The sequence below is a fragment of the Jaculus jaculus genome, chromosome 11, assembly GCF_020740685.1.
Source record: "Jaculus jaculus isolate mJacJac1 chromosome 11, mJacJac1.mat.Y.cur, whole genome shotgun sequence".
Taxonomy (NCBI): domain Eukaryota; kingdom Metazoa; phylum Chordata; class Mammalia; order Rodentia; family Dipodidae; genus Jaculus; species Jaculus jaculus.
Genome location: NC_059112.1, coordinates 90,434,754 through 90,450,776, shown reverse-complemented (window position 1 = coordinate 90,450,776; position 16,023 = coordinate 90,434,754). Strand labels below are relative to the sequence as shown.

Here is a 16,023-nt window from a genome sequence, read left to right as displayed (position 1 = left end):
ATCCAGTCATTACTTACTTTTGAAGCAATCATATACGGAGGGATCAATTCTATATTCATTTCTTGGAAGAGTTCTCTGCATTGCATGGTAATAAAATCTCCAGCGAGAGGGGATTTCACAATGCCTGTGCACCAAGGTAAACAAGGCTAAAAGAACAGTAAGTCTAAATTCCCGGGGATAAATATGCTCTGTGAATTAAACTGTCTTTCAAAAGCACAAAGCCATGCACCAGTTTTATGGTACCATAAAGAATAAAGGTTTAAAAATACTCTTAATGGAAAACATGACTTGAAAACCAATATGCGTTAGTAGTCCAGTTCATTGTCTTGCTTCATTATGTCTCCATGAAATTAAAGTAATCTCTGGTCCCAGGTAAGCAGTTACCTTGCTGAAGGACATAGCCGTCATGGACTGGAATTGCAGTGGTATGAGTGGCTCCACTGTCCAAAATCAGCCCAGTAGAACGACCATTAGCAAATCTGGGTTAAAGCGTTAAGGAAAAGAAAGTAACAAGGTTCCTTAAATAATACCTATTTTGAAAGGCAGGCTCTTTCAATGTTTAAACCATTTTTAAAACATATCATTAAGGTTGAAAATGTGTTAAAGTAAGTATAGGCATGAAAACAAACTTCCCAGGCAGAACTTCTAGATGGTTGCAAGAAGAACATTTCCTTAATGAAGCTGGCTAAAATGAGCACAATTGCTCAAAGTCTCCAGCGTCTGATCAAGAAGCTTTCAACAAACGCAGATGTAACAAAATTACAAAACCTTAGCAAAGACAGTGGAAGGTTGTAACATTTGAGGCAGGAAACACCACCACTCTCACAAAACACCGAGGAGGCTGGGAATATGGCTCAACATTTAAAGGCACTTGCTTGCAAAGCCTACCAGTCTAGATTCAATTCCCAAACCATCCACATAAGCCAGCCTGCCTGCCTATCTATTATCTATCATCCATCTACCTACCTACCTACCTACCTACCTACCTACCTACCTACCTAATCTATCGATTTATATACACTGAAGGGATGGGCAGGTGGTTCAAGCAGTTAAAGAGCTTACTTTCAAAGCCTGCCAGACAGGGTTCAGTCCCCCAGTTGCCATGTAAGTTCAGATGTACAAAGTGGTGCGTTCATCTGGAGTTCACTTGCAGCAGCAAAAGGCTCAGGTGCTGCTATACTTCCCATATGCCCTATGCCTGTAAATAAAGAAACAAATAGAACTTGTAGCTGACCCAGCTATTCTGTTTGCAAGAATCAACCCAAAAGACTCCAAGTCAGCACATCACAGGTGATACCTACATATCCATAGTTTCTGTTTTGTTTTATTTACTTATGTATTTTTGACGCAGAGTCTTACTGTAGGTTAGGCTGACCTGAAACTTACTCTGTAGCCAAAGCTGGCTTTGAGCTCACTGTGATCCTTCTACATCAGCCTCCAGAGAGCTGGGATTAAACGAGTGCTCCCCCACACCCAGCTACAGCCGTGGTTTTTGCAGCACTACTCCCCACAGCTAAATTATGACATCAGCCTAGATGTCAACAGATGGAATCATAAAGAAAATGTGGGGCTGGAGAGATGGCTTAGCGGTTAAGCGCTTGCCTGTGAAGCCTAAGGACCCTGGTTCGAGGCTCAATTCCCCAGGACCCACGTTAGCCAGATGCACAAGGGGGTGCATGCGTCTGGAGTTCGTTCGCAGTGGCTAGAGGCCCTGGCGCGCCCATTCTCGCTCTATCTCTATCTGCCTCTTTCTCTCTCTGTTGCTCTCAAATAAATAAATAAATAAAATAAACAAAAAAAAAAATTAAAAAAAAAAGAAAATGTGGTATGTGTACATAATGGGAGTTTAACTGAGACATGAAGAGTAAAATTTGTCATTTGCTGGAAAATGGATGTAACTGGAAACCATCATATTAAGATCCAAGAGTTCACAGAATTTAAAAACATATACATAGGGCACAAAAGCAAAAGGGAGATGGATGGAAGACAGGGAGGAGGAACTAAGGAGGGGAACTACTAAGACTGGGGCAAATATGGACAAAGTACATGACACAGTTGAAAGAAACTGTCTATGACATGCAACACTATGTACGACAAATAAATGCCATTAAAAAAAAAAGGTTAGAAAAATACTGGAAAATAGCCAGGCATGGTAATGCACGCCTTTAATCCCACCACTCAGGAGGCAGAGGTAGGAGGATTGCCCTGAGTTCAAGATGACATAGTAAGTTCCACGTCAGCCTGAGCTAGAGTGAGACCCTACCTCGGGGAAAAAAAAAAAAAATTGAAAAATGGATAGCTGTCTACGGCCATACCAACCTGAACACACCTGAACTTGTTTGGAAGATGGATAGCTAAAAAAGCAAGAAAAGCCAGTATCTGCCATAGGTATAGCTGGGAACATCTTATATACTGTAGATAAAAACTGAGTGTTTTCCTTTCAAGGATACGCTGTCAAAACTGCAGTTTTGCAAAGGAAGAATGCTGGAATGTTGTAATGTTCAAACATCAGCTCCGTCAGTTTCTCTCTCTTTGCTCTAGTATTCCACTGAGAAAGGAGAGAAAAGGCTCATTGTTCATTTTACCTTAAAAGCTACATTACAGAACCATATTAGCAAAAATACAAAACATTCAAAATAAAATACTATGGTAGATTTTCATAATATCTCTATTTTTGTTTCCTCTTTATAATGAAACTTAGTAAATTTTAAATTTTCTTATTTATTATTATTAGGTAAAACTGTCAGCTGCTATGAAGTGTAGAAATTACAGATTTCCCCCAAAGCACAGGAAAATTAAGATTCTTAACATAAAGTATTAATATGAATTTTAAAATACCAAATTGTCCCACTGATAGTTGGTATTCATAAAAGAAACTGCAACAAGACACTGCTAATTTAGTCATTACATTCATGTTCTGGTCTTTACATTCTAAGTATATTTCACAAAAGACATCAGTCTAGAAATTTCTAGCCCTAGTTCATCATTAGCCTTTTTCAGAAATCTGAGTATGAGGGCTGGGGAGATGGTTCAGTGGTTAAAGTGCTTGCTTGCAAACACCCACATAAAGTCAGACACACACAGAAGGAGGGAGGGAGGGAGGGAGGGAGAGAGAAGATAGATAGAAAGACACACTGTGCCCTGAGGCACAGGGAACAGTGACACATGGACAGAATGGAAAGCAGTCCAAGGAAACCAAGGTTAAACAAGTCTCTGGAAAAACCAATGGGCATTCTGCTGTTCTGTGAATATTTTATTTGTGGAAATACTGAAAGCGATAACCATATTTAAAATTAATCCTTTCAAATTCAAAATGTGAACTTCTATGCTTATTCAAAAGAAAAACAATGAACTCTTCAAATGCAAATAGCACTAAAGAACAAAACAAAACCTAGAGAACTTAGAAGCCTAAGTAAGTCTGCTCACCGGTGCCTCTGACATAAGAACAGGGTGCAGGCTGGCTTCTGACTTGACGTGCATTTTATAGGTGTGATCCAGAATTGCCTGGAAGCTATCCCAGTCTTCAACTAGAAGAGAAGATTGAAAAAAAGTTGAGTTGAAGACAGAGATTGTTCCTAGGGATACAAATCACTACTTTAATATACCCACTTACTTTACAGAGCACTTAGTAGCATGGCACTTTATATGAGGTCACTATAGCTTTCTTGGTCACTTGAGCCCCCAGAACTGTGCCAAATATAATTATGGTATTTAACAGACCCAAAATATCGATAATTGTTACTCAGTAAGCTTTTATTAGAGGCCCAATACGTGATCAGATTCCAAGAGAAAAATGCTAAAGTAGTGCATGATCCAGGCTCGACACTCAAAAAGCTTGTGGTCTACTTGGAAAACAATGATCTAAAGGCTTCATTTAAAATTCAGAGACTACCATCTTCAACTTGACATATTATACAGTCCTCTATGGCTCACATAAGCTACTAATGAATTAAATAAGCAATTCTAGTGAATACCTCATATTTTCTGACTGAATCTTTTGAAATTACTTGGCAATATTGATTCCAAGTATTTATGGAGTTTTTCAGGCACAGCTCAAAAAAGAAATGTCATTATTTCTCAATATACATCCAGAGACTTTTCTGAGGTTTTCTTTTTACGTCATAGCCTTGAAAAGCAGCAGTGCAGACGTCAATGTCACACCTGACAGCATAGATCAGTGGACTTTCATCCTTCCTGAAACTTTCTTCTCTGCCTTGAGTTTTCCCTACATTCCCAATTCCAGGGCGGCCTGCTCCTTCCTCTACCACTTTCTCTAGTGGTTAAGACGGAGCATGTCTTCTTGAGAATCTGCATTCTTCACCCTCTTCTCAGATTCCAAATCCTTTGAGTAATACAATGCAACTCCACTTCATCACTTCTTCTCATGACCTTTATTGACCTGCTACTGGATTATGACTGATGCCCCCAACTGCACTGAAGTCCATGAACTTGCTGTGCATAAAGTTCTAGCACAGCTCGCCCAGTGTCTGGGCGCTGCATTAGTAACCACGCCTTATGCTGGTGTAAAGCCTCCCCACTGCTCACTGTTCTCACCTGCTTGAGCATAGTGCTTCCCTCCTGTGAGTCTAGAGTTTTGGCACATGCTAGGCATAGGCAGTACATGACCATCTCCGGTTAACTGAATGATTCTCTAATGAGTTTCTTTGGCATCTAATACAATGTCATTACAACTAGTTATCGAAGCATGAAGCATATACACAACTCCCTTGAGACTTTTAGAAGCTTATCCCTGGTTTCCTCGGGATTCACCCCTGCCCTGTGTGGTAGTTTAAATAGATGATACCCAATATATTCAGGATTTTATTAAAGTTTGTAATTTACAGTCACCTGGCTGGAGGAGGTATCACTGGGCAGAGCCAAAGGTTCCAGTCCTAAGGTATGGAGGTAGATTTGGAATTCCAGTCTAAAGACATGCAGAGTACCTGAAATTCCTAATTGTGCACCCTGGTCTGGCTTTTGGCTTGTAGCTCTTCTCTCTCTCTGGTTAGCCCTGTGAAAACAGGCTAGCTTCTTCTGCCATTACTGAATTTCCCCTAGATCTGTAAGCTTCAAATAAATATCCCTTCCTCAGTAACTGTGCCTGATCTGGAAGTTCTTCTCAGCAAACTGAAGCTGATTGCTACAAAATTGGTACCAAGAGTGGGGTACAGCTAAAATTAATGTAGATTTTGGTCTTTTGGAACTTTTGTTTTAGAGGAATGGACATGGACTTAGTACTTGTAACTGAAGATGCCTTCTGAAGTGAAAAGCCAAGTATTATGGACTATTCTGATGAAAGTTTGAAAGGGCTAAGTGCAGAGAGAAGTGTATTTGGAGAGTTGGCTTAGGAACTTTCTAAGGGGAAGGAAAAACTGCAGAGAACTATCTTAGAACTGGGCTACTGGCATAAGGGCTGACTGCATTTTGCTGCCCTGGCCCAGAGAACTTAAAGGTTAAATCTGTAATGGACTGATGTGTTTGGCTAATGATAGGGGACTGAGAGATCAAAGACTGTAAGTTGGAAAAATTCAAGCGAGTTTAAAATTATTGGCACAGAAACTGGTTGCTAAAGCTGCTATTGTCAAATATTTGATTTGCAAGGAAGATGGTTCAACTACTTTACACTGAAACAATGGAAAGGATGCCTGAGGAAAGACTATGATAGAAATGCAAATTCTTTTCGAAAGATTAGACTTGAGAAGGAACCTGTCCTTCAAGGTTATGATTTATTTCATTAATTCAAGGTTATGATGTATTTTATTATTTCAAGGTTATGAATTAAGGATATGGCTGTGACCTGCACACCTGGTATTGGTCTTGGAAACATAAAAAATGCATGAAATGGGTCATGAAGTGCACACATGGTTCCAGGAGCTGCTGCTGAGATGCAGCACAAGGCGGGGCACGATGACCCTGACATGCGGCAAAGCCATTAGAAGATGGGCTGCACTCTGCACAGAGACCCAAAGGTGTTTTGGATATATTAGGACTGTACAAGGGCTACCATGGAGGCTGGTGGCTAGGGATGCCAGTTTTCCCTGGCTACCCTACCCAGCTGGAGGGGTGGAATTGAAAAATCCAGAGACTGTCAGTCAGTGGTTATATTGGACTTGAACTGCAGAAGTTTGATGTTTGCTTGATGGCTGTTGAGTCTGCATTGTTTCACTCTCTCCCTATTATGCCTTACAGCAATTGAAAATGTTTACCTTGCAGAGAGAGGCCAGTAAGCTAGAAAAGGGCTCTAAGGGAGGGAGGAGAGCAGTAGACTTAAGGGGACGGTACTGTATATATGAAAGTAGATGGACAGATTACTGCAGGTGGAATGGCCTAAGCGAGGTCAGGGGAAGAGATTGAGTAAAAGGAGTGTGGGGGGAAGGTTAATCAAAACTCAGGTTACTATGAATGAGCCACATGATAACCTACTTTTTCTGGATAACAGCACACCCACAAGCCATAGACTGTTACTAGAAAAATTTCAGTGCCAAGAGTGGGATACCTTCCAGTGAGTTGTTAGCCAAGGAAGTCTCTGATAACCCCAAAACATTACAGCCTGTTGCCAAAGTTCTTGGTTTCCCACCAGGAATAGATGATAAGACCCTATTGCTGAAGACTCCACATGCCCAGGCTACAAGGTCACCAAGAAATCAAACTGGTGCTGAGCTGAAAACCTCCTCCCTGTAGACCAGCTAACAGATAGCTGGAAAAAGCTGCACTGCATGCAGCCTTAAGGGAAACAGAAACCATTAGTGGTGAAAGCAGTGGTCACTACAAGTATCAAGTTTGGCCAGCCAGACCAAATGAGCCAGCGGGTACAATAGTGGCATGTCTGTTATGGGAGAGACCAACTGCTTTCTAACTGGACTGGAGACCCACTCTATGGGAGGGAATACATGCCTGTTACTGAAAACTTAATCAAAAGCCTATGATGGGAGAGGTCATGAGCATTAGGAGTATAATACCTGCTCTTATCTGGCTAAATGTATATATTATGCTCACCAAACTGCTCTGTAAGCACTTTACTTAATGTTCATATCCATGTATTAATGCTACTCTCATTTTTGGTGAGAGAAACTTCTCTTTTCAAATGGCAGTGACCACTGGGATGACCCAAAAGGCACCATAGTGCTGAGAAAATGTGATAGAGGAATGTTCAGCACTGAAACATCTCTATAACACCTTCTAAAGCTCGGGGTCCATTGCAGAAGAGGCGGCAGAAAGAATGTAAGAGCTGAAGGAAGGGTAGGATTGCTTACAATGCAAGTGACCAGGCAGAAATTGGACTGGATATCCATGACCTCGCAGTACCTAGCACTATCTTAATAAGACCCTCATAATAGGAGGAAAAGATGATAACATCAAAATAAAAGAGACTAATGGAGAGAGGGAGGGGATATGATGGAGTGTGGATGTGAGAGAGGGGAGGGAATTATGGTTTATGGTCTACAAGTATGGAAACTATCAATAAAAAGGAAAAAAAAAAAAGAGGTGTGGTGGTGTACGCCTTTAATCCCAGGGGAGGCAGAGATAGGAGGATTACCATGAGTTCGAGGTCACCCTGAGACTCCATAGTGAATTCCAGGTCAGCCTGCGCTAGAGTGAGACCCTACCTTGAAAACCAAAAAAAAAAAAACAAAAAAAAAAAAAACCCGGGCGTGGTGGCGCATGACTTTAATCCCAGCACTTGGGAGGCAGAGGTAGGAGGACTGCCGTGTGTTTGAGGCCACCCTGAGACTACATACTGCATACGTAATTCCAGGTCAGCCTGGACCAGAGTGAGACCCTACCTTGAAAAACAAAAAAAGCAAAGCAAAAAAAAGAAAAAGTGTTTACCTTGTGCCTTTATATGTTGAAAGTAAAAATCTTGTTTGATTTTATGGAACTCACAGCTAAGAGATGATCTTAAATCTAAGGAGACTTGGGACTTTGGTACGATCTTAAGTTGATAAAGAACTGTGGGGACCTTTGAGTTTGACAATATACAATGTGAGATGATTATGAATCTACTGGGGCCAGGGGTAGAATGTGGTAGTTGAAATAGATGGCCCCTACTATATTCAGAATTTTATTAAAGTGTATAATTTACATCTACGGCTACCTAGATGGAGAAGGCATCACTGGGTGGATTCTAGGTTCCAGCCCTAAGGTATAAAGGTAGATTTGGAATTCTAAAGAAAATGCAAAGTGCCTGAGCTCTGCCTGGAATTCCTAAGTGTGCTGTGTGACGTGGCTTTTGGGTTTTGGCTTATGGTTTTTCTCTCTCTCTGCTTGGACCTGTGAAAACAGGCCAGCTTCTTCTGTCATTATGGAACTTCCCCTGGATCTGTAAGCTTCAAATGAACATCCCTTCTTCCTTAACTGTGCCTGATTTGGAAGTTCATCTCTGCAAACTGAAGTTGACTATACTGTCAATTTCCCTGTGTGTCTTTCCAGTGCAATAAACCTAATCTTTGAGGACAACTGCACACTGTGTCCTGTGAGTCGTTGTAGTAAATAGCTATACCTGAGAGTGATTTACGTTTCACGACCATAACCTTCTCCACCACCAGTCCTTATCTGAGCACATTGTTCCCTTTACTCAGCCACCCAGCCAAACTCTGGGAACTCTCCAATCCCTCAGTACTGTTCGTCTCCTGGAAACCTGAAATCCCCCTTCAGGATCTCTGCCATCGGTATTACAGTTCAAAACTTCTTCACTCCTTAGCTAAACTCCCATCTCTTTCTTCCTGCCTCCAGTACTTCCCTCCAATAGAACCTACACACTGCAGTCAGAGAATCTTTCAATCTGACAAATATGAACACATTCCATCTCAATGTAAAACCCTGGGAGTTACTCTTTAGTTACTAGCTTAGTGTGCTCCTTGGGATGCTTTCTACCTTTTGGTGGTTGGTTGTTCTCCATCTCTTTCTCTTGCTACTGATCCTAACACACTCAAAGCTACAGCCATGTGTACTTGAGATGTTTCTTTCACAAACCCACCCCTTCACACAGCTGATCCCTGTGTCAGCTGGACAAATTTTTATTCACTGGCCAGGATTCCCTCCACATGTTCCCTCCTTTGTGAAAACCATCCTGACCTCAAAAACCTCTCCTCTGTAAACCCACTGTTTACTGAACGCATTATAGACAACCCACCCCATGATACACCCTTCCAACTGAGTTTAACAATGTTTCTTGGGCTAGAGGGATGGACCCACGTAAGCCAGATGCACAAGATGTCACATGTGTCCAAGGATTTTTTTTTTTTACAGCAGCTTGAAGGCCCTGGTATGCCTATCTATTTGTGTGTGTCTCTCTCTAATAAATAAAATAAAACATAAATAAATAAATAAATAAATAAATATATACATACACACACATACAGGGCTGGAGAGATGGCTTAGTAGTTAGGGCACTTGCCTGCAAAGCCAAAGGACCCGGTTCAATTCCCCAGGACCCATGTAAGCCAGATGCACAAGGGGGCACACACATCTGGAGTTCATTTGTAGCAGCTGGAGGCCCTGGCACGCCCATTCTCTCTCTCAAATAAATAAATCAATGAATATTTTTTTTTAAGTTTCTCATGCACCTTTGTATTCTTGGTTCCTGGAATTTCAGGCAGCGAAATCAAATAAAAACAAAGCAAAGCTGGGCATGGTGGCACACATCTTTAATGCCAATACTCAGGAGGTAGGAGAATCGCCAGGAGCTTGAGGCTAGCCAGGTAATTCAGAGTGAGTTCCAGATCAGCCTGGGCTAAAGTGAAACCCTGCCTAGAAAAGACAAAAACACAACACAACACAACACACATGCACACCAAAAGCAAACAAACAAAAAACCTGACATCCAATTTATAAGACGCTGAGTGGTGGCACACAACTTTAATCCCAGCACTCGGGAGGCAGAGGTCGGAAGATCACCATGAGTTCAAGGCCACCCTGAGACTACATAGTGTATTGCAGGTCAGCCTGGGCTAGAGAGAGACCCTAACTTGGAAAAAAGAAGTTCCCTGCATCGAGAAGTTTCATACATTACTGATAATCAAGTCCACGGGAAAACACCGTACCCATCCCATTTTTCAGCGGTGAGATGGCCTCCATGCTCTCCCTGGGAACGCGCAGAGCATTGGTGTCTATGTAGTAGGTGGGGCCGCCTTGCTTGCCCTTGTCTCCGTCTATCTCCATCAGCGTGCTGCCGTCATCTCTTTCCACCACCATACCTATGGCTGTTGGGAAATCCACCTGCAAGGGTCAAAGACAGTGTGGGAAGTCTCACCTGCTCTTACAAGGAAGTTTGTTGTTTTTTTTTTGGGGGGGGGGACGGGTTTCCTGATAGCTATTGCCAAATTTGAGTCAGATTTCTTTTTGAATTTATTTATTTACTTTTGGTCATATGTTTCTGAGGTAGGGCCTTGCTCTAGCCTAGGCTGACCTGGAATTCACTATGTAGTCTCAGGGTGTCCTTGAACCCATGGCAATCCTCCTACCTCTGCTTTCCAAGTGCTGGGATGAAAGGCATGTGCCAGTGCACCCAGCTTGAGTCAGTATTTTTATAAGAACTTAATTTTACATACAAAGCACTTACAGGGCTGGAAAGATGGCTTAGCGGTTAAAGCACTTGCCTACAAAGCCCTAAGGATCCAGGTTTGACTGCCCAGAACCAACATAAGCCATTTGCATATGGTGGCACATTCATCTGTAATTTATTTGTACTGGGTGCAGGACCTGGCAGACCCATTCTTTATGCCTCTTTGTCTCTCTCCAATAATAAATTCTATTTTTTTTGTAAACAAAGGCACTTACAGGGCTGGAGAGATGGTTTAGTGGTTAAGGCATGTGGTGGTTTGATTCAGGTGTCCCCCATAAACTTAGGTGTTCTGAATGCTAGGTTCCCAGCTGATGGATATTTGGGAATTAATGCCTCCTGGAGGGAGTGTATTGTTGGGGGTGGGCTTATGGGCTTTATAGCCAGTTTCCCCATCCCAGTGTTTGGCACACCCTCCTGTTGCTGTGTTCCACCTTACGTTGGCCAGGGGGTGATGTCCACCCTCTGCTCATGCCATCGTTTTTCCCTGCCATCGTGGAGCTTCCCCTCGAGCCTGTAAGCCAAAATAAATCTCTTTTTCCCAGAAGATGCTTTTGGTTGGGTGATTTCTACCAGCAATGCAAACCGGACTGCAACAAGGCACTTGCCTGCAAAGCCTAAGGACCCAGTTTCGATTCCCCAGTACTCACATAAGCCAGATGCCCATGGTGGCTCATGCGTCTGGAGTTCGTCTGCAGTGACTAGAGGCCCTGACACACCCATTCTCTCTCTCTCTCATAAGTAAGTAAATAAAAAAAAAAATTAAAGGCATTTATATCCAATTATCTCCAGCATTACACCTACCTTGGGGCAGTCCTCACCAGCATAACCAGCTCTCACAGTGTAGGAACCAATGTCAAAAACAAGGGCACCAACCTCATCTGAAAAGAGAAAAAGGTAATTACCATAACGTCTTCCAAGTAGCACTGTATGGAAATTAAGGACATATTTAATGAGCTTAAAATGAGATTATGTGAAAACCATAAAAAAATACATTCGTATTACTATGAGATTGAATCTAATTTTAAATACACCTTAAAGATTCACTTAATTAAACAAAGTCAGTCATACACTGCATCAGTAGAGTGGGTGGTGAATTTCCTTATTGAAGGCACTATTTACAAATATCTATAGCCAAGGTATAAGAGGACAAAAGGGACAGTTCAGTATCTTAGGGCTAATGCAAACAGGGTTTCATTCTTGGAACTGAGGCAGCAAGAAGTATTATCCCTGGAGAGAGACAGGAGCTGGGACCTTCAGCAGTCAGCCATGGCTGTCAGAGGCGGGACCCCAGCTGAGAAGCACAGACCTCTTCTGCACCAACAACCAGGGTGATTCTGCAATTAGCATGCAAACTGGGACAATTCTAAATGTGAAAATCCAAAGCTGAAGTTAGATGCTGAGAGAACCCACCATGGCAGTTGTGGTGGTTTGATTCAGGTGTCCCCCATAAACTTAGGTGTTGTGAATGCTAGGTTCCCAGCTGATGGAGCTTTGGGAATCAATGCCTCCCGAAGGCAGAGTATTTTGGGGGACAGGCTTATGGGTGTTAAAGCTAGCTCGCCCTTGCTAGTGTTTGGCACACTCTCCTATTGCTACTGTCCATCTTATGTTGGCCAAGGGGTGATGTCCACCTTCTGCTCATGCCATTGTTTTCCCCTGACATTGTGGAGCTTCCTCTCAAGCCTATATGCCAAAATAAACCTTTTTCACATAAGCTGCTCTTGGTTGGGTGATTTCTGCCAGCAATGCAAACCTGACTGCAACAATAAAGTGGCACCAAGGAGTGGGATTGCTGCTAGACACCTGACTGTGTAGCTATCATCTTTCAGAGCTGATTTTCAAGAGGAATGTGGAAGGATTTCAAACTTTGGCCTCAGAGATACCTTGCAGATATATGTAAGTACAGCTTGATGGACTATTCTGGTCAGAGTTGAAAGACCTGAATGCAGTAAGAACTATGGAATGTTGAGGTTTGGCTTATGTGGGTAGGAAAGAGCTGTGCTTGGGACTGGCCTAGCAGCTTGTGTGAGGCTTACTGTTATGCCCATGTCCAGAGAAATTCTGCAGGGCTGCTTTGCATAGAAATGAACTGGTGTGAGCAGAGGGATATGGCACAGGAAAACGAAAATCTTTGGGTGAACTGCTGCCTGTTCAGATGCAATTGAGATAGCACGAAATCCTAACCAGTAGACCACCAGGGAAGAGATCCATTCAGCTGCAATTGAGAAATTACAACCTTTCAGATTGGGCCAGCTGACCTGCCCAGGGTTAAAAAGGAAGAATGTAGACTCTTTTGAAGGGGCCTGAGTGCTCTAGGAGTGTCCTGTTCTTCAAAGTCTGCTTTATTCCCCCCTGATTAACAAACTGGCACCCTACCTGGTACTGTGGTGTATAAGAAATGCAGGAAAGAGAGGGTCATTGAGTTTGCAATGTGGTCTTTGTTTTGGAAATGGCCATGGGCAGTGTGAAGCAGGTTTGCTGGATGCCTGCATGGAGACTCCATGGGGCCATGAAGATGAACCATGCATTGCAGTGGAGACCCAGTGAAGATGTTGGGACCACGAGATGGCTAAGGAAAGCTGCCGGCCTTGATGAAGTTTTCCAGGACTGTGAGTAGCTTAGGAGGGGCAGAACTGGAATTCCAGAGACTTGCTGCTGGTTAGAATTATCACACTTAAGAGATTTGTCACTAACTAGAGTTGTTGGACTTGGAGCTACAGAGTTTGACGTTTGCCCTGGTTGTTTTAAATCTTTTTTTTTTTTTAATTTTTTATTTATTTATTTGAGAGCAACAGACACCGAGAGAAAGACAGGTAGAGGGAGAGAGAGAGAATGGGCGCGCCAGGGCTTCCAGCCTCTGCAAACGAACTCCAGACGCGTGCGCCCCCTTGTGCATCTGGCTAACGTGGGACCTGGGGAATCGAGCCTCGAACCGGGGTCCTTAGGCTTCACAGGCAAGCGCTTAACCGCTACGCCATCTCTCCAGCCCTGTTTTAAATCTTGTGTTGGTTGAATATTTCTTTGCTATGCCCAATGCCATCTTTTGCAGTGTGAATGATTACTGTGTCATTATGGGTTTGGGGGCGAATTTTTGGTTATTATGGCTCAGGTAAAAGACCTTGGATTATGGGGATGTATGAACATCATTGGAATTGGTAAAAACTATGGGGACTTTTAAAGTCAGGTGAATGTATTGCATTTTATATCATGGATGGTTATCAGTTTTTGGGGGCCAGGGGTGGAATGTGGTGGTTTGATTCAGGTGTCTCCCATAAACTTAGGTGTTCTGAATGCTGGATTCCCCACTGATAGAGATTTGGGAATTAATGCCTCCTGGAGGGGGTATATTGTTGGGGATAGGCTTATGGGTATTAAAACCAGCTCCCCCTATCTAGTGTTTGGCACACTCTCCTATTGCTACTGTCCACCTTATGTTGGCCAGGGGGTGATGTTCACCCTGTGCTCATGCCATCATTTCCTCCTGCCATTGTGGAGCTTCCCCTCCAGCCTGTAAGACAAAATAAACCTCTTTTTCCCACAAGCTGCTCTTGGTTGGGTGATTTCCACCATCAATGAGAACCTGACCGCAACAACAGTCTGTAAAGGCACACAGTACAAGTGGCAATGGTGGCAAAAGACACCTAGACCACGTGAGTGCAGTTCATTTATTCATATTTATTATACCTCAAGCAGCCAAAAAGGCAACACATCAATAAAAATAAATATGAGGGCTGGAGAGATGGCTGAGCAGTTAAGCGCTTGCCTGTGAAGCCTAAGGACCCCGGTTCAAGGCTGGATTCCCCAGGACCCATGTTGGCCAGATGCATAAGGGGACGCATGCATCTGGAGTTCGCCAGCAGTGGTTGGAAGCCCTGGCGCACCCATTCTCCCTCCCTCCCTCTCTCTCTCTCTCTCTCTCTCTCTCTCTCTCTCTCTCTCTCTCTGTCACACTCAAATAAGTAAATAAAACTGAACAAAAAATTTAAAATAAATAAAATAAATAAATATGATGGAGAACCAATTTTTGAACTATACAGGCCAAGCAAACAGTAAAAGGAAGATGTCATTAAATTTTACACATCTCAGATCCTGGGAGATTAACGTTTAATGCTGAAGGAGAAATTCAATGAAAAGCCTCTGGTTAGACTTTTAAATACCTCATACGAAACGGTAGACATCATGAACAAAGCACTTTGGTTTTCAGGTATTGATTTATTAAAATATTTTTCCAATTATTATTAAATCTTATCTACCTTTATTAAACTGGCAAGGATATAGAGTATTTGCTAGTAAAATCTGTAAATCATGGCAACCACTAAAGCAAGTCAGTCCTACTAAGTCCTACAGAAGTGAAGATGTATCTACATAGTAGTACGTCATCTATCTAGTCAAGATGCATCCAGCTCAGAGACGCACAAACTGTTCACAAGCTATGTGAACTTCTCTACCTCAGTGTCCTATTTGGCCAAATGTGCATAACAACTTCCTTCTCATAGAATACTATGCTGATTAAATAACACATGCAAGCACTGCGAACAGTAGCTGACATAGCAAGGATTGGCTGTTACAATTACTGTCACATTTCTTGCCAGAGGAAACACAGAAATAACTTAATGGTTCTCATTAGGAAAAACAGCTACAGTTCATTCTTAGCAGTTATATGAATGCTATCAAACTCCAGGAATCAATATAGATACACAACAAAAGAATGCTTAGACTAAAGTCTAGGCACAAATTACACACAAACACACACGTGTCCATGCCACTGATACTATTTAACTCACTATGAAGGTACATTTGCATAGTAAAGTATAAGCATATGCATGGAGTCAGAGAACGTTACATTCAGTTAAGTGGATATGCTAAGGAGAGGAGGAGTCTACCAGGAACCTCTTTCTTCCTAAGCTATTGGAGACAAGCATGGTAAAACATAGTATCTACTTATTCTCAGTACTAAGTACAGAAGTATCACATGCAAGCTTCCTACAATTCCTTTGTAAATATTGAGCTGAAAGGCTGTACCTTTGCAGAATCATCCTATCTTACTTAAATAAAATGAAGAGCACCTATTTTTATCTCTAGTTTGATTTGCTATATTGTCCCAAGACATCAATCCTTTGTCTTCTGGTTCAAATTATTTTGTCTGAAATCGGGGATCCTTAAAGATACACATAAGCATCCACACACGTGCACACACATCAAAAACATAAATTTAAAAAGAATAACAATGAATATGAGCTGTTGACACACACATACATAAAAGATCTCAAAAATAAAAATACCAGGCACAGTGGCACATGCCTTCAATCCCAGCACTCAGGAGGCAGAGAAAGGAAGATTACTGTGAGTTTGAGGCCAGCCTGGAGCTACAGAGAGTCTCAGGTCAACCTGGGCTAAAGTGAGATACTATCTTGGGGGGAAAAAATCATTCAGTAACTAAGTCCAGGCATATCCAACAG

The 16,023-nt window shown here is 42.3% G+C and overlaps 1 protein-coding gene across 1 annotated transcript in view; it reads right to left on the bottom strand.

Moving 5' to 3' along the window:
• The window catches only part of Actl6a (actin like 6A), a 31,588-nt gene that overhangs the window by 11,657 nt on the left and 3,908 nt on the right, over window positions 1-16,023 (bottom strand). The window contains exons 2-7 of the mRNA XM_045130126.1: window positions 11,366-11,442; window positions 10,044-10,218; window positions 3,427-3,527; window positions 2,451-2,548; window positions 385-479; window positions 18-124 (exon numbers count right to left, since the gene is read on the bottom strand). Of these exons, the coding sequence (XP_044986061.1) occupies window positions 18-124; window positions 385-479; window positions 2,451-2,548; window positions 3,427-3,527; window positions 10,044-10,218; window positions 11,366-11,442 (653 nt within the window). The remainder of the gene's footprint in view (window positions 1-17; window positions 125-384; window positions 480-2,450; window positions 2,549-3,426; window positions 3,528-10,043; window positions 10,219-11,365; window positions 11,443-16,023) is intronic.